Source organism: Ammospiza nelsoni, chromosome 19, assembly GCF_027579445.1.
Source record: "Ammospiza nelsoni isolate bAmmNel1 chromosome 19, bAmmNel1.pri, whole genome shotgun sequence".
Taxonomy (NCBI): domain Eukaryota; kingdom Metazoa; phylum Chordata; class Aves; order Passeriformes; family Passerellidae; genus Ammospiza; species Ammospiza nelsoni.
The window spans coordinates 11,682,568-11,701,691 of NC_080651.1; the positions used below are offsets into that span (position 1 = coordinate 11,682,568).

The 19,124-nt window shown below is 56.9% G+C and overlaps 1 protein-coding gene across 1 annotated transcript in view; it reads right to left on the bottom strand.

The window, feature by feature from the left end:
* RPTOR (regulatory associated protein of MTOR complex 1) overlaps window positions 1-6,444 on the bottom strand; it is a 101,842-nt gene extending 95,398 nt beyond the window's left edge. The window contains exon 1 of the mRNA XM_059485972.1: window positions 6,131-6,444. Coding sequence (XP_059341955.1) covers window positions 6,131-6,292 — 162 coding nt within the window. The 5' untranslated portion in view covers window positions 6,293-6,444. The remainder of the gene's footprint in view (window positions 1-6,130) is intronic.
* Between the last annotated feature and the right edge of the window lie 12,680 nt (window positions 6,445-19,124).

Genomic DNA, 19,124 nt, shown 5'->3' on the forward strand with positions numbered 1-19,124 from the left:
ATAATTCAAGAGCTCTGCAGGTTGTCTCCAGCCATGTGCAGCCCAGAGTGGGTTCCTGGTGTGCCAGCCTGCTCCACATTCCTCGATCACCTCCTCCTGAGGGTTGGTTTCCTCCTCTCACCTCGGAACTCAGCACTGCCACTCTGAACTCTCTTCGGGGCTTTGTTGTGCCCAGCGAAGGCAGCTCCTGCCCACAGCTGCAGTCCTCACTGGCAGGACAAAGCTCACTCTGAGCTGCTGCAGCCCTGAGTGCCCTGAAGCACCTCCCAGTGGCTGAGTCCTGCTGGCACTCACTGCCCAGGTACCCACGGGCACTCCCCAGTGCAGCTCCTCTGTGGGACAGCAGTGACATCCAGGGCACCCTGTGCCCCAGGGCCCCCAGAGCTCCCAGGTTCCCCACTGTGGTTACTCAGAGCTCCAAGGTTCCCCACTGTGCTCCAGGTTAAATCTCCACACTGCAGCAGGCTGGCCCTGGCTGTCACAGCACAGCAGCAAACGCTGCTTTCCAACCACTCTGGCATGCTTAGAGCCAAAGTGGGCTTTCCTTCCCTGCCAATCACCTCTTAAAGACAATAAAAATAATAGAAAGCATACACTTTGCTCCCATGATCTTTGCTTTCTCCATACAACCTGCAAAGAGCCGACAAGAGGCGTGTCCCAGGTGTCACTCCCCATCTATCTGTGACAGGGTTTGCTCCTCATCTCTGCTCTGCATTCCTGCAGGCTTCTCCTCCTGGCTGCACGGCATTCCCACTCCTGGCTGCCACTGCCTTTAGGAGGTGCCTGTCTGCCCAGGCACAGCTGATGCTGCTCCAGATCTTCCCTGCAAGGTTCATTCCGACCACTCCTGGATGGCCCCTCAGATCTCTGGGAGTCACTGCCTGGGGATGCACTGGGGCTTGGATCAGGAGCAATCCCTGAGGCACAGCCTGGATCAGGAGCAGCCCTGAGGCACCTTCCTGCACCAGGAGAGCAGCAGCAGCACCAGGAGCAGCCCAGCAGTTCCCCTGCAGGGCCAGGCTGGGCCGAAGGGCACAGAACATGGCACAGAACGCTGGCCCTGCCCCTCTATCCCTCTGAGCTCCCATTCCAGCTCCTTCCTGTGGTGTGCATGGACAGGAGGGCACAGAGCTGGCTGCAACCTGAGCTCCTGCTGCAGGCTCTGCCAGGCTGCAGGAAACCCAGCCCAGAGCTCCATCCACAGCTGCAGAGTGCTGGCCTGACCCACCCCTGGCTGCTCCCACAGCTTCCTCCCCGGGCACTGCCCCTGCTCTGCCCTCTGCACAGCACTGCACTAATTACACTCATTACCCTCTGCTCCATCCCTGCCCAGCAAGAGCAGGAGGTCACCCTGTCCCAGTTGAGCAAGGACGGGTCAATAAATGCAAACACTGATAAAAGCACTGGTGAGGGTGCTGCTGGCACAGCCTGTGGCACGAGGAGAGCAGAAGGAACGCCTCAGACCCCACTAACACAAACCTGGCACTGAAGGATGCCCCCAACACAAACCTGGCACTGCAGGATGCCACCAACACAAACCTGGCACTGAGTAACTCATCAGCCAATCCACTGAAAGAGGCCAGAGAAGAGCAGAGGAACAAGACAAACACCAAAGGGACCAAGGGGCTGATCAGATCTGGCAGGGGCAGCAAAGCTGCAGCCCCAGAGGGATCAGTGACCCCTCTGGCCACCAGCCCTGGGGCTGGCACCTCCCTGCTATCCTGAGCAGGTAAACTCTGCTCATCTGAATCAAGCACATCTGTATGCAGTCCTGCTTAAATCTGCATTTCCAGAGAAACCTAATTGTGGATTCTTCTTCTCATAAAAACAGGATTTAATTCTCACTCAGCTAGTTATGAGGCAGCAGGAAAAAAAAAGTTGAGGTGAGACGATTACAATCAGCTTTGTTGCTCTCTGCTTATCTTAGAAATCAATATAAATACAGCAAATCTTAATTTAAATATTCTCAATTTAATAGCAACTTGTCAGTAAAATCTGGTGTACTTGGAGTCTTTTTCTTTAAATCAACTTATATGCTTTGGTTGCTACAGAGGCTGAGAGATTTAATTCAATACACAAAGCATAATTCCAACCCTCTTGTGTTAAAAATATTCTTTAAATAAATAATAGATCAAAGCAGTGTCACTTTGATGGCATATGCAGTCCAGGGAAGGGGGAGAGGAAGGATTAAATGTTTTCAGAGCAACCCTCCTGGAGGAAGGGGCGGGGGACACCAGTGAATTCTCACTTATTTTCTCTACATTTACCACTCATTACTCTGCTGATTCTCCCTTTCTCAGAGCTCTGCCTTCTAAAGAACCTTCAACTCCACATAAACTCTGGGGTTTGTAGAGCAACAAAGCAGGATGAAAAGAGGAGTCATTGCACTCCCAAATCTGTGAATCACTTCCTCAAACTGTAGTAGAGCTCTGCTCACTCCCCATGACTCCTCCATGAATAAGGCAAAATCTGCTTGGGGCTTCCATGATTCACTGGGGAAATGGGAATTCATGGGGGGAAATGGGAATTCACAGGGGGGAAATGGGAAATCACAGGGGGGAAATGGGAATTCACAGAGGGGAAATGGGAAATCACAGGGGGGAAATGGGAATTCACTGGGGGAAATGGGAAATCACAGGGGGAAATGGGAATTCACAGAGGAGAAATGGGAATTCACAGGGGGGAATGGGAATTCACAGAGGGAAATGGGAATTCACAGAGGGGAAATGGGAATTCACTGGGGGAAATGGGAAATCACAGGGGGAAATGGGAAATCACAGGGGAAATGGGAATTCACTGGGGGAAATGGGAATTCACAGAGGAGAAATGGGAATTCACAGGGGGGAATGGGAATTCACAGAGGAGAAATGGGAATTCACAGGGGAAATGGGAATTCACTGGGGGAAATGGGAATTCACAGAGGAGAAATGGGAATTCACAGGGGGGAATGGGAATTCACAGGGGGGAATGGGAATTCACAGAGGAGAAATGGGAATTCACAGAGGAGAAATGGGAATTCACAGGGGGGAATGGGAATTCACAGAGGAGAAATGGGAATTCACAGGGGGGAATGGGAATTCACAGGGGGGAATGGGAATTCACAGGGGGAAATGCCACAGCTTTACCTGCCCTGGGAGTGCAGAGCCTTGCCTGGGCTCCCCTTTGAGCACCTCTTCAGGCTCGGGTGTTTAATGGCAGAGAATGGCCCCAGGCTGGGCTGTGAGGAGCTCATGGATGACACTGAAGGTTCTGGAATGTTCCCCACACTCAGCCCACAGGCAGAGGCACATCCCCTGCAGCAGCAGCAGCAGCCCAGAGAGAGGAGCACACCTCAGCTCCATCAGCCCTGCCTTGTGGGAAAGGCAGCCAAGAAACAAAAGGAGCTGCAGGAACTGGGGATGGGGACAGAGGCTCCCCCTGGGCCTGCAGGGAAGGAAGGGGCTGAGCCATGGGCTGGGCTGGAAGGACACAGGGACACCAGGGGCTGTGGGCACTGACAGGGCTGCAGGGCACTGGGGACAGTGCTGCAAGGAGAGAGAAGAAACTTCCTGAAGACAGCTAAAACTGGAAGTAAATAATTTGTGATGTCAGAGAGCAAAACAAAGCAGTTCAGGAACAAAAAGAGGGAAATCTACAGCCCATCAGCTTCACCCTGACGGCACAGGCTGCCCTCACAGCTCACAGGAAAACCCCACAACCCCAAGCTCCTGGGGTTTCTGCAGGTGCTCCATTCCCTGGACAAACCTGAACCACGGGAACACAGCAGCAGGAGTGGCTGCCCTCCCTCCACCTCCTGCTCCCACGAGGTCAGACCTGACCAGATTCCGTGAACTGTTTGCAGGGTTAGGCAAACTCCAGCTCACTGGGTGCAAATATTCACCCCAGCCATCCCCCCTGCAGCACTGCAAACCCCATCCTCAGCCCCTTCCCTCCCCAGCTGAGGCTCTGCCCTTGTTACCTCACATTCAGCACTCAGGAGACAGCCAGTGACGGCTGCAAAGGGGAACAAAATACAAGACATGACAAACAGCTGCTGAGATCTAAAAGTAATGAGGTTGAGCATTCTCAAATCAGCTGCTCTTGCTCTCTCAGGTGTCTTTACCTGCTTTTGGTATCTTCCTAGGCACCTGTTCTTAAACAAAAAGTAATTAAACACAGCAGCAAGTTTGTCCAAAGGGTGCAGACATAAACCATGCCTGAGCTGCACCACTGCCCTGGTGTGAAGTCATTTCGTGTACTGGTGTTTGAAGTTATCTCCAGCTGGCAGAGAAAGCAGAAGGACTAAACTGAAAATTTGAGATTTGCTTCTATTTTCTTCTTTCACAAGAGTCAGATTCAGCTTCTTGGGGAGTGAGCAGGGCCCAGCCCCACTGAGCTCATCCCCAGAGAGCAGCAGCAGCAACAATCACGAGGTTCATGGCACAGAGAGTCCCAGAGCAGGGAACTGCAGCTCCACGGAGCCAGGCAGCAGGAGCTGGGCTGGGATGGCCACTGATGGCAGCAGGCACCTGAAACATTTCACAGCAGCCACAGAGAAGCCCCGAGCACCCCCTGATCTGTGCTGCTGCTGCACAACCTATTGATCAGCACAAGCAGGGCAAAGTCATTCCTGAATTAGAAACAGGCAACTCTGCAGATCAGGGATGGAGGAACAGGAAGGCTCCCAGGAAGGACCTAAAATAGCCCAGCAAGCTCATCACACCTCCACAGTCTAGTGGAGAAAGTCTCCTGTGTGCCAGAAGCCTTTGGAGCAGAGCACCAGCGTGGTGTCTGTGCTGCCTTCACATCACACCCCAAGGCTCAGCTCCAGCAGTGAGCTGCCAAGTCCCACCTTCAGATCATGGTTCAGAACTTCTGAGCAATGCAATTCCACTCTGGGAACACTGAGACTCAGGCACAGCCTGGGCACAGAAATTACAGCTTGCATTTCAATGAGTTCTTCCATCCTTTACAAGAGGAGCGTGAACATGACAGAAATCCAGAAACACCTACAAACACAAAGTTATGGGTGCAAGAACTGGGAGAGCCAGCAAGGCTGGAACCTAAGCGGCTCCCAAGGGCAGAATGAGTGCAGATGATGTCCAGGACATTTCTTAGGTGCTTGCTTTCCTCTTTACTGAGCCATTGAAGGTGTCCCACAGAGGCAGCAGAGGATCCCAGACTCCCAGCTGGAACATGTCTGTGTCACCTCCAGTGCTGTCAGTGACACACAACAGGTCCCCAGACACCCCAGGAGCTCCTGTAACACACCAGAGCTCCATCAGAAAACCATGTCCTGCCTCCAGAGCTCCACAGCCTGTCAGTGCACAGGAGCTCCTGTAACACACCCAGAGCTCCATCAGAAAACCATGTCCTGCCTCCAGAGCTCCACAGCCTGTCAATGCACAGGAGCTTCTGTAACACACCCAGAGCTCCATCAGAAAACCATGTCCTGTAACACACCAGAGCTCCATCAGAAAACCATGTCCTGTAACACACCAGAGCTCCATCAGAAAACCATGTCCTGTAACACATCAGAGCTCCATCAGAAAACCATGTCCTGTCTCCAAAATCTCACAACATCTCACAGCCTGTCAGTGCTCAGGACAGCCTCAGTGTCCCCTGCACCCAGCACTGCTGGCACAGCAAACCCACGCAGCTCCAGTGCAGCTGCACCCCCAGACTGCTGCAATTCCTGCACCTGCTGCTCCTGCTGAGCTTGGGCACTCCACAGCCCTGCCCAGAACACACCAAGCTGCATTTAAAGAGCCCAAGTGATGGAGCTGCTCCATGAGCCAGTGCCGTGAGCATCACACCAGTGCCTCTGGGGCAGCTGCAGCTTTGCTGCCCTAACCCCTCACCAGGACACAAACCACGGGATCCACAGCCAGCTTCACCTGGCTACAGCTCAGCACCCCTCACCAGGACACAAACCAGCTCAGCACCCCTCACCACTGAGACACAAACCACATTATCCACAGCCAGCGTTTCACCTGGCTACAGCTCAGCACCCCTCACCACCAGGACACAAACCATGGGATCCACAGCCAGCTTCACCTGGCTACAGCTCAGCACCCCCTGAGCTCCGACTCCTGCTCCACCTGTCCCCCGAGTGCTCCTGTGCAAACCCCACGGTGCCCTGGAGCATTACCCGGTCCTTCATTCTCCAGCTCTGTGCCAAAGACTTGGAGCCCTCGATCTTCTCGCAGTGCCTTTTCTTCATGAAGGCCAGGGGCAAGTTCCAGTCCGTCAGGTCGGACTCATCCTCCTCCCCGAGCCCCAGGAGAGGGGACTGCAGCATCTCAGACTCCATGGGCGGCGGAGCTCCGGGCACCGGCTGGGCAGCGCTGTCCAGCCCGGCACCCAGCGGGGCCGGGGGTCCCTCCGGCCGGAGGGGCACGACGGGCCAAGGGCGGCGGGGGCGGCGTTCCCCGGTGCGCGGGCAAGGACGGAGCCGGGGCACGCGGCGCCTTCACCTGGCGCGGGCAGCGGCCCCGGCCGGGCTCGGTGGCGCGGCCCGGGGAGCACCGAGGGACCGGCGAGGGCCCGGGCCCGGGGCCTCCCTCGCACCTCTACCCCCGCGGGCCCCGCGCTCCCTGCGGCGGGCACGGCGCCCGGCCCATCGCGGCTCCCTGGCACACCGGCGGGCCGAGGGCGGCTCGGCGAGCAGCGCTCCGGGGGCGGGCGGCGGCGGACGGGACGCGCGTCCCGGGGCGCCGGCGAGCGCGGCCGGGCTCAGCACCGCGGCACGGGGGCGGCCATCTTGCCCGGCCCACAATGCCCCGCGGTACGGGCCGCCGAGCGGGACACGCCGCGCCGCGCGCTCCGCCGCCGGGACCGCGCGTTGCCATGGGGACGGCGCGCTGCCGTGGGGAAGCCCAGAATCGCCAAATCCCTGAGGATGGAAAAGCCCTCGCAGCCCATGGAGCCGTGCCCCATCCCCACCCTGTCCCCAGCGCAGAGCTCTGAGTGCCACAGCCAGGAATTCCTTGGATGCTCCAGGATGGGGGCTCCAACCCTCCCTGGGCAGCCCCTGCTGAGGCCTGACCGCCCTTTCATGGGGAAATTCCTGCTGGTGTCCCTCTGCGGCAGCCCCTGCCGAGATCTGGTCACCCTTTCCATGGGGAAATGGCTCCTGGTGTCCCTCTGTGGCACCACTGTCCCTGTCCTGTTCCCGTCCCGGTCCCTGTCCCTGCAGAGCTGAGATTTGAGATTTGCCTCAAATTCAGCTGAAAACCAACCCCTGGTGCTGAGCTGCTGCTCCAAACACACCCAGGCACAGCTGCCACCCCAGCCTGGCCTTTCCTGGAGTTCCCTTTTATTGTGTGCTCGTTTATTCTGGGATAAAACAGCCCAGGAGAGGGGTGGGACTGGGCACAGCCCCCAGCAGATGTGCCTGATGCATTTGTGTCCTTCCACGCACCAGGAAAGGCAGGTGAAGGATTTCAGGCACAGATCCTCCTTGCTGTTGCACTGAAGGTTAATGGAAATCAAACATTGCTGCTGAGGAGGTTCCTCAGTGTTTACTCCCGGCAGCAGTCGAGCCCCTCCACATTCACATTTGGAATACTTGAACGTGTGGAAATCATTTCGAAGCAGAAAGGAAAGGATACGTGTGTAATTTGATTTACAGGACCATTAATTTCCATAAATACTCTTGGTGTGTTTACACTCGTGGAGTGTTTCCAAGGCAAGGACCTTTCTCTACAAGAGGCTGGGAGATGGGCAGGGGATGTTTCTGGGGTGCCAAGGTTTGCTTTTGCTCCTTGCCTTTCCTGATTCAGTGCCTCACGGTGCCCTGTGCTGATGGCTGCTGATGGCTGCATGATTGTGATCAGAACGAGCTGCAGAAAACGCTTATGTCCGTGTTTCTGCTGGCCCTTAATGAATTCCTCAACAGCAGCCGCACAAAACCACAGAATTACAGAATTCTTTGGGTGGAAAGGGACCTTAAAGATCTTTATTTCCAACCCCCTGCCATGACCTCCTGCCCCACAGAATAACAGATTAAATCCCCCCTTGTTCCCAGGGAATCCCAGGAGTGGGAGCACCGTGCCAGGTAAGGCTCAGTGAGTGATGCCCCAAGCCCAAAACACAGGATTATCTCCCACAACCACGTTTGGACACATTCTCCCACCTGTCACTCTCTTTAATGAAAAATCCTCTCCTATCTCAGGCTCCGTCAGTGTCCTTTGTTTTGCCTCATTCAGCCATCTAATTCTAATTCCACTTTTGGGCAGGAAGAAACGCAGATATGGAAAGGAGAATGTTGCTCATAAATATCACCAGAGATCCTATCTTTCGATTTCATTACTCAACTCACAGGTCACCCAGTGAGTCAGATGGACGCAAAGCTCCATTCTCGGAGCCAAAAGGCCACTGGGCCACCTTGCCTGGGGCAGGTGGTGGTGTGCAGGGGGCTCCTGCCTTCCCCAGGACACCCCTCCATGGTCAGGGCTGGTTTGGGGGCATTTTGGGCCATTTAGGGGCCAACAACGAGGCTTGTTCCAATGTTTCAGTGCAGGGGCAGCTTTGCAGCCTGAAGACAGCGGGTAAAATATTGATCAGGATGAGATCTGTGTTGAACCGAGGCTGATTTCAGCTCCATCATTTGTTCATGTGCAGCCCAGGCTGCCTCCCAGCTCCTGCAGGTGTGAGCCGGGATGGGGCTGTACCTGCTCCCACAGGTGCTGCTGGAGCCCCAAACCTGCAAGGGGGAATTTGTGCTGTACCTGCCCCCCACAGGTGCCCCCAGAGCTGCCAGGGGGGGTTTGGTTCTGGGGAGGGGTCTGATGCTGTACCTGCCCCTCAGAGGTGCCCCCGGAGCAGGGCAGCAGCTCCTGCTGTGGTTTTTCAGCGCAGGCACCGGGGCAGGGATGGGAAACTGAGGCTTTCCCTGCCCAGACGGAACCACAGAATCTCCTGGGATGGAAAAGCTATCAAACACCGTCAACTCCAAACATTCCCCAGCACTGACCACGTCCCCAGGTGCCTTAAATCCCCCCAAGGACGAGGATTCCACCCTGGGCAGCTGTGCCAGGGCTGGACAACCCCTTTGGAGTAAGAAATGTCCCCAATATCCAACTGAACCTCCCCTGGCACAGCCCGAGGCCATTTCCTGACCCTTCCAGCTGCCCCCTCTGCCAGGGAGTTTTAGGGAATGAGGAGGTGCCCCCCGAGCCTCTTCCCATGCCAGGTGTTCTGCAGTGCCCCAGCCCCTGGTGTGATGCCTCAAAAATACGGGGGGCATTATAAAAAGGGTGCAAAGTGGCGTTTTAGTCAGCAGCACCTGCTGGGAATGTGACAGCGATTCATGCTCTCCTCTCACGCTGAAAAGGCCACAATAAATACTGGGTCAGAAATCTCCCCGTGCTCTCTCAGTGGAACAAACATTTTGGCACCAGGGTAAATTTTTCACCCAGGAAGAAAAGAGGGGGAGAAAGGGAAGGTGATGCAGCTTTTGGAAGCAGAAAATTGGGGAGTTTTAATCCGCTGGCTTTGCCTCCCCTGAGCTACAACCGGGCGAGTTTCCGGATGAATCAGAGGCTGGAGAGTTGGGTTAATGAGAGATTTGACATCCTCGGGCTCCAGGTAGCACACAGGCTGGAAGTCATTTAGAGCGTGAAGCCGGCGCCGCGTTTGGCCGCAAAGGCGGTTTCGGAGTAAAGATTTCTGCGTTCCCGGCGGGCAGGGAGACTCGGCTGACCCTGCACACCGACAGCGATCGGCTGCGCAATGATTTCCTCGCCGACACCGAGCGGGCTGCGCTCGATACCGGGGGTGCGATGGATCCGAGCGTCTGCGGGAGCTGTTAATGGAGTTCCGCAGCCCCATCCATCTCCGAGCGCTCATCCCTTATCGTTACCCGCCTTTGTCTGCTCGCAGGCCGGGCAGTCTGCGGGATGACCGGGCTGTGCGTGTTTAACAGCGGAGATCGATGGCACCTCGGCTGATATTCTCTGCTTTCCTCATTAGGAGTGCAGAAATGCTTCCTTAAACACCGTGTAAATCGGTATCGGCTCTGACAGAGCCGGGGAGCTCCTCCTGGGCCCGGCAAAAGCCTTCAGCCCAAACTCCTGCCTTCTTTTTGCTGCAGGACCTGACGTTTCCCTTTGTTCGATAAGAAATAATTCAGTGTTTTACAGGGATTTCTCATCCTGCCTTCACTTGGGGCTTGGGAATCACTTGGGGCTTGGGAATCTGCACAGCAGCCAAAGTGTCCCCAGCTTCTCTCAGAGCCTGGAGCAGCTCCTGGGCCTTTCCAGTCACCCCCAGTCTCTCTGCAGCTGCTGGAGCCTCGACCTTGCACAGGAATCGATGCTCCAAGCCCTAATGCAGCCTCTCTCTGCAGAGACTCAGCATCCTGAGAGCCTTTCCCCACTAAAAGCTGCCCTCGAGCTCGGGTCAGCAAGCTCAGGGAATCCCTGCTGCCTTGGAGTTGTTTTCTCCATCCTGGCTTTAAAACCTTCTGTGTTTTAACCCAAACCCTGCACCATGAATTGGCTCTGCACATCAGATCCCCCTCCCAGCACCCAGGATCTGAGCTCTGGGCAGCTGTGCCCCTCCAAACCTCCCTGTCCCTGCTCCAGCTGCTCCCTGTCTGGGGGCAGAGCCAGCTCAGACCCCTGATCCCTGATCCCTGTCCCTGTCCCTGTGCTTGCACTCCCACCTGTCCAGCCCAGGCTGGGATCTGTGTGCCCCATCTGCACCTGAACTCATTCCAGGCTTGTCCTGCTGCACATCCATCCATCCATCCATCATCCATCCATCCATCCATCCATCCATCCATCCATCCATCCATCCATCCATCACCATCCATCATCCATCCATCATCCATCCATCGGATCATCAGTGACAGAGATACCACCCATCCATCACTCCATCCCATCCCCATCCAACATCCAATCATCACATCCACCATCCATCCATCCATCCATCCATCCACCATCCATCCACCAACCATCATCATCCATCATCCATCCATCCCATCCATCCATCATCCATCCATCATCATCATCCATCCATCATCCATCCATCATCATCCATCCATTCATCCATCCATCATCATCCATCCATCCATCCATCCATCCATCTCCATCCATCCTCATCCATCCATCATCCATCCATCCATCCATCATCCATCCATCCATCCATCCATCCATCCATCATCCATCCATCATCCATCCATCATCATCCATCCATCCATCCATCCATCATCCATCCATCATCCATCCATCCATCATCCATCCATCCATCATCCATCCATCCATCATCCATCCATCCATCCATCCATCCATCCATCATCCATCCATCCATCCATCCATCCATCCATCATCCATCCATCCATCATCCATCCATCCATCCATCCATCCATCCATCCATCATCCATCCATCCATCATCCATCCATCCATCATCCATCCATCATCCATCCATCCATCCATCCATCCATCCATCCATCCATCCATCCATCCATCCATCCATCCATCCATCCATCCATCATCCATCCATCCATCATCCATCCATCCATCCATCCATCATCCATCCATCCATCCATCCATCCATCCATCATTCCATCATCCATCCATCCATCATCCATCCATCCATCCATCCATCCATCCATCCATCCATCCATCCATCCATCATCCATCCATCCATCATCCATCCATCCATCCATCCATCATCATCCATCCATCCATCCTTCCATTCCATCCATCCATCATCCATCCATCCATCCATCCATCCATCATCCATCCATCCATCCATCCATCATCCATCATCCATCCATCCATCCATCCATCATCCATCCATCCATCCATCCATCATCCATCCATCCATCCATCCATCATCCATCCATCCATCCATCCATCATCCATCCATCCATCCTTCCATCCATCCATCCATCATCCATCCATCCATCCATCTATCCATCCATCCATCCATCATCCATCCATCCATCATCCATCCATCCATCCATCCATCATCCATCCATCCATCCATCCATCATCCATCCATCCATCCTTCCATCCATCCATCCATCATCCATCCATCCATCCATCCATCATCCATCCATCCATCCTTCCATCCATCCATCATCCATCCATCCATCCATCTATCCATCCATCCATCCATCATCCATCCATCCATCATCCATCCATCCATCCATCCATCCATCCATCCATCCATCCATCCATCATCCATCCATCCATCCATCCATCCATCCATCCATCCATCCATCCATCCATCCAATTTAGTTTTTATTTCTCAATATCCTGCTCTGATTTGATTGGTAACAAACTAATTTCCCCGCTTGCCCCTGGTGGTGATTGCTGAGGGGTTTCTCCCTGCCCTCATCTTCCCCAGGAGCCTTTTGCTCTATTTCTCTCCCCCTCAGCTGAGGACAGAGCTCTGGGGACAGCAAATCTGCAGCCTGGGTCACCCAGCACTGCACAGTAACAGAACACAACACAGGGAGTGGAGAAAGGGAGCAAGAGACTGCAAAATAATAAATAATCATGGAAAAAATAGGGCACAGCAGTGTCACCAGCTTTTGATGTTTCCTTCTCATCCTGCCCTGCCTCCTCTCCCACGAAAAGGGAACACTGCAAGGTGGGAAGGAGCTCCCGAGCAACAGGGACACAGAGCTGTGTCTGTTCAGAGGCGCCAGAAGGATTACAGATAAATATTGAAGCTATCAAAGAAGCTTAAGGGATTTGGGAACCCACTCCCCATTATTATCCTCACTGGGGAGGGGAAGTGATCTCTGCAGCCCTGCAGCAAACACCAGAACCGTGCTAAATTCTGAAAGCCCCTGCCCTGGCCGTGAATTCCCCCTGGTTCGCTGGCTGGGGGAGAAATGACGGGTGTGGGGTCTGTAGGACACGGGGGCACCGTTTGTCACTGGAGCTCGGTGACACCTCAGAGCACCCCTGGGCAGAGCCAGGGCAGCAGGGCGGGTGCCACAGCCCAGCCGGGCAGCGCTGGGGGCGCTGGGCTGGCATCCGTCCATCCCACCTCGCCTCTCTCGCTGCGGGGAAATCCAGGCAGCGCTGAAAAACGAGCGGAGCGATGGGCCGGGAGGGAGAGCTGGCGCTGCCGTGACGTGGTGTGTGCAGACAGGGGGGAATTCCTGCACAAATCAATGCCGGGGCGGCTGCGGCTGTGGCTGCGGGCAGCGGCTCCGTTCTCCATCCAGCTCCGCTGCCGGGGCGGCGCCGAGCTCATCACCCGCACCGGCACGGCCCGAGGAGGGTGCCAATGACAGGGACAGGGACAGGGATGTGTGCCGGGGCACAGCAGCGTCCTGCTCCCAGCCCTGGCACCCACCCCGCTCCATTCCCAGCCAGGAGGGTGCCGGGGACAGGGACAGGATGTGTGCCAGGGGCACAGCAGTGTCCTGCTCCCAGCCCTGGCACCCATCCTGCTCCTGCCCTGCCCCTCTGGCATCGCCTTCCTGGCCCAAAAGCCACCCCAGGTGGGCACAGCCGCTCTGGGCACAGGTTAAAGCTTCAGTCCCTGCTCAAAGCTTCAGTCCCTGCTCAAAAATTCACTCCCTGCTCAAAAAAGGGGCAGGAACCCAGCGGGACCCGGCCCAGCTCCCCCTGCTCCATTCCTGCACTGGGACCATCACCCCCACCCCAGGCCCCTCTGCAGCTCTCCCCTCTGCAATTTTGGCCACGGCCAGCTCCGTCCTGCAGCACCCAGAAATGGCTCTCTGCCACACTTTTAAGGGGATGCTGCAGTTTTAAACCACAAATTAAATTTTTAATGAAACTTCATAACTGTTGTACCCAAATGTAATGTAATATTGATAGGAACTGTGCATCCAGCTAGCATGAGACTGCCCTAGAAAGCTTTTTAGATGTTATGCAATATAGAGCTAAATTAATTATTTGTAATGAAAGGATCTGTGTCCCTATAGCATCACAGAGACCTACTGGTACAGAGACCACACTCCCGAGCCTCACTGAGTGTAAATGTCAGGCAATTTAGGAGCAGACTGGCTGGTGAGATGGGAGCAATGAAGGAGGGGAAGGGAAAAAGGGAAGAGAGTGAATGTGTGAGAGGGAGAGAGAGAGAGAGAGGCAGAGAAACAGAGAGGGAGAGATCTGCAAAGAAAGACTGCAGCAAAATGCAGCAAAATCCCCAACTCCTGTCCAGAGTGTGTCTGTCACAGAAGGGAATCCTCCATCTCACACACTCCTGTCCAGAGTGTGTCTGTCACAGAAGGGAATCCTCCATCTCACACACGGTGTGTGCACTGCCTGCACCCCGTGCCTGAGCTGCTCTGGTGACAGCTGCACCCCTTAAAGGCACCAAAATCCCCATTTTGCAAATACAGCATTCTCAACAGAACCACGGAGCAGCTGGGGGCTGCTTCCCTGCTCCAGCTGCAGCAGGAAAAGGCTTTGGAGGTGATCTTGTCCCCCCACATCTGGGCTCTGCACCCTGTCCTTGCTGCAGTTTCCCCAAGAACAAGTACTTCTATTTAAAAAAAGACAAAACAACGAGGCAGTGTCTGCCCTGTCCTGCTTTGAGCCTGCTGGGGATGGGGATGTGGGGATGGGGATGTGGGGATGTGGGGATGGGGATGTGGGGATGTGGGGATGTGGGGATGGGGATGGGGATGGGGATGGGGATGTGGGGATGGGGATGTGGGGATGGGGATGGGGATGGGGATGGGGATGTGGGGATGGGGATGTGGGGATGTGGGGATGGGGATGTGGGGATGGGGATGTGGGGATGGGGATGGGGATGTGGGGATGGGGATGGGGATGTGGGGATGGGGATGGGGATGGGGATGGGGATGGGGATGGGGATGTGGGGATGTGGGGATGGGGATGGGGATGTGGGGATGTGGGGATGGGGATGGGGATGTGGGGATGGGGATGTGGGGATGTGGGGATGGGGATGGGGATGTGGGGATGGGGATGAGGCTGCAGGGGACAGTCCCTCAGCAGCCTCAGTGACTACAGGGGAACAATCAGCAGCTCCACGGCCAGACAAAGGGATCTGAGCCCCTGGAGGTGCAGCCATTGCTGTTTCCCATCTCAGGCTGCCTCCATCCCATAATGGATCTCACCGTTCCCACTCCGCAGAGGAGGCTTCACTGCGGAACCAGCATCACCCCACAGGAGATGCTTTATGTACAGCAGGCTGCACAAGCAGGAGAGAAAGCTTCCACTGCTCCCTGGGGCTCCAGCTCCTGGGATTAGAGAGATTTGTCCACTTTAGAATGCTGTCCTCTCTGCACTGGGGGCTGTGCTGCTCGCACACAGAGCAGACAGACTGACAGCCCTCACCCCTGCACGGCACAGGCCACGGGGCTGGGAGCACCCAGGGCTGCCCAAACCCACCCTGTCCATCTCAGCACAAATGTGCCTGCTGGCTCCTGCTCAGGGCTAAATCACTTGCCAGGGTCCTTGGGAGCTGTGCTCAGCTCCTTCCAGCCACAGAGCCATAAATCAGCCGAGCGCTGGGGAGGAGGCAAGGGAAGGGTTAAAAACAGGGGCTCCATTACTCCATTACAGCCACACAGCTCCTAAATCTACGGAAGCAATAACAGATCCTCCTGCATGATTCAGTGATTCTGGGAAAGCTGAAATCCTGATCATGTTTTCCGCTCCTTTCTTTGCATTAGGAGCCACGGGGGTTATTTTGCTTATCTCTTGTAGCACAGCTTTGTTGTTTTTTCCCATCCAGGCATTTCCTGGTCTCCATCACCATAGCATCCGAGTGTTTATTTTATTGCATTTGTCACCTTGGGCTCATCTCCGCATAATGTGCTGGGGATGACAAAAGATTGCGAGGGAAATTGGTTCGGTGACACGCTCGGCTCTGTCAGGGCTGTGCAGATGTGAGCAGGACCGGGACCCGGCTCTCTCACACTGCTTCACACCGCTCTCATTCTGCTGCCTGCAGTAACATCATTTTTGGGTGGTGTGGCAGGACTAGACCTGCAGTCTCGTCAGCTTCTCCTTTTGCCAAAAACCCCAAGCCCGACCAGCACAGAAGGGAGAGTGCTCTGCCCAGCAAAGCCCATGGGGTCTGTCCCCTCCTCATCCCCCTCCCTCCCTCCCTGCTCTGCTGCTCTGAGCACTGCTCAGCACAGAGCCAGCAGCAGGGACAGTAACCAGGGCGATGGAGCCACAAGGAACAGCCTGCTGGAAATGCAGATTTCCCCCCAAATTTCCTGCACACAACACCCCAGAGGGGAGCAGTGCCAGAGGTGTGGGCACCCTGCAGGTGAGCAGCACCACAGGTGGCTCTGAGCTGCAAGGCAGGACCAGCAGTGAGACCCAGGAAGGCTCCAAAGGACACCCAGGTCTCATGAGCACCAGGACAGGTTGGACGGATGCTGATGAGAGCACTACAGGATGCCCATGAAGGTGCCCAGAGGCGCTGAGCACCCTGGCACAGCTGCTGAACTCTCAGCCACTTTGTCAGCACTGCCCTGGGTCCCCAGGCTGGCATAAATGGGCAGCAGAACATCAGGGGTTTGCCAGGCGGCCACCCTGCTCCTGCTGAGAGCCCCAGGCCCTGGCCTTGGCCATCCATTGCTGCTTTTACTGTTCCACAGCAGGGCTGGATGGGGGAAGAGGCTCCCAGGGGCAGCTGAGCTGCCTTTGGGATGGAAACACTCCCTGCCACATCCGTGTGCCACAAACCTCCTGGGGCTGCACACAGACCTGCTCCAGGAGAGGCACCAAACCAGCCCCAGGTACCGAGAGCAGCTCAGGGAGCTCCAGCCCCAGCCACGGCTCCTCAGGCCCGCCCCAGGCACATCAGAGGGGAAAGGACCACGGAGCCCCTGTGTTTTATATTCTGCAAATCCGTGAACTGAAAACCTTTGTGTTTTATTGACCCACTTCGCTAATCAAAATTAATTACTTCATATTTCACAGGATAACTTGGCATTATGCAAATACTCCAGCCATATGTGCTGCTGCAGTGCTGAGCTGAGCTGAGCTGAGGGGGCCAGAGCCCCCCAGCACCCCTGCAGGCTGCAGGGATTTCCCACCCCACCACAACACATCACCCCAGAGAGGACCAGGATAAAGCAGGAGAGGCTCAGGGGGCCGGGACAGCTCCGTTCGTGCTCGGTGGCCTGGCCAAGGACGTGGGGAACAAGGGCAGGGGACACTGCTGGCTGAACGAGAATCGGCCTCGGCTGAAGAGCTGAAGATGAGAGAAGTGACAGCTCCAACAGCCACGAGCTCTTCCCACCAAGGACAGATGCAGACATTACCTGCAAGGTTCTTTCGCTGATTAATAAAGAAGCAAAAACCGGCTCCCGTGCACCCAGTATGGGGCTGGGCACGGGCACCAGTGGGAGCAGCTGCCCCTGCAGTGACCGAGCCTGTCCGTGCTCCAGGGGCTTCCCCCGGGGCCCGTCTGTGCTCCCCCTGGGCCGGCAGCCCCTCACTCATCCTTGTTCTGCCCCGGATCCCGGGGGCTCCCCCTGCTCCACGGGCACCGACCCCGGGGCTGCCCCGGCCGCTGACCCCGCACCGCACCCAGGGGGTACCCGCAGCCCCCGGAGCCGGGCACGGACACATACGGGGCACACACGGGGCACCCACGGGGCACCCACAGCCACGGGAGCCGGGCACGGACACACACGGGGCACACACGGGGCACCCACAGCCACGGGAGCCTGGCACGGACACACACGGGGCACACACGGGGCACCCACGGGGCACCCACAGCCACGGGAGCCTGGCACGGACACACATGGGGCACACACGGGGCACCCACAGCCACGGGAGCCGGGCACGGACACACACGGGGCACCCACGGGGCACCCACAGCCACGGGAGCCGGGCACGGACACACACGGGGCACACACGGGGCACCCACAGCCACGGGAGCCTGGCACGGACACACATGGGGCACACACGGGGCACCCACAGCCACGGGAGCCTGGCACGGACACACACGGGGCACACACGGGGCACCCACGGGGCACCCACAGCCACGGGAGCCTGGCACGGACACCCGGGGCATCCACGGGGCACCCACGGCCCCACACACACCGGTGCGTGCAGAGCCCGCACACAGCCGCGTGTGCACCACAGCCCGCACACACATGCTCACACACACACACACACACACACACACACGCACACCCCTCACACTCATCCCCCGCACACACATCCCCGCACGTCCCCGCAGCCTCTCCCCGCACAGTCTCCCCTGCCCAAGCGCCGTCCACGCGCGCTCCCGCCCACGGACACACACACGGACACAGGCGGACACACGGACGGACGTACACACGGACACACACACGGACACACGGACACACACGGACACACGGACACACGGACACACACACACGGACGCACGGACACACACACGGACACAGAGGCGGACACACGGACACACACGGACGCACGGACACACACGGACACACAGGCGGACACACGGACACACACGGACGCACGGACACACAGGCGGACTCACGGACACACACACGGACTCACACACGGACACACGGACACACACACGGACTCACACACGGACACACAGGCGGACACACGGACACACGGACACACACACACGGACACACGGACACACACACACGGACACACGGACACACACGGACGCACGGACACACACACGGACACACGGACACACACACACGGACACACGGACACACACACACACACGGACACACGGACACACAGGCGGACACACGGACACACACACACGGACACACGGACACACACACACGGACACACGGACACACACGGACGCACGGACACACACACGGACACACGGACACACACACACGGACACACGGACACACACACACACACGGACACACGGACACACAGGCGGACACACGGACACACACGGACGCACGGACACACACACGGACACACAGGCGGACACACGGACACACAGGCGGACACACGGACACACACACACGGACGCACGGGCGCGCTGTCACGCCCGCAGCCCCAGCCCCGCACGCTCCCGCTCCCGCTCCCGCTCCCGCTCCCGCCGCGCTCCCACGCGGTTCCCCCGCCCGGGCCGGGATTCCGCGCTCCGTGACGCCCCGCGCCGCCCCGCCCGGCCGCCATAAAAGCGGCGGCGCCGCAGCGGAGCCGGAGCGGGCCCGGAGCGAGCGGAGCCGAGCGGAGCC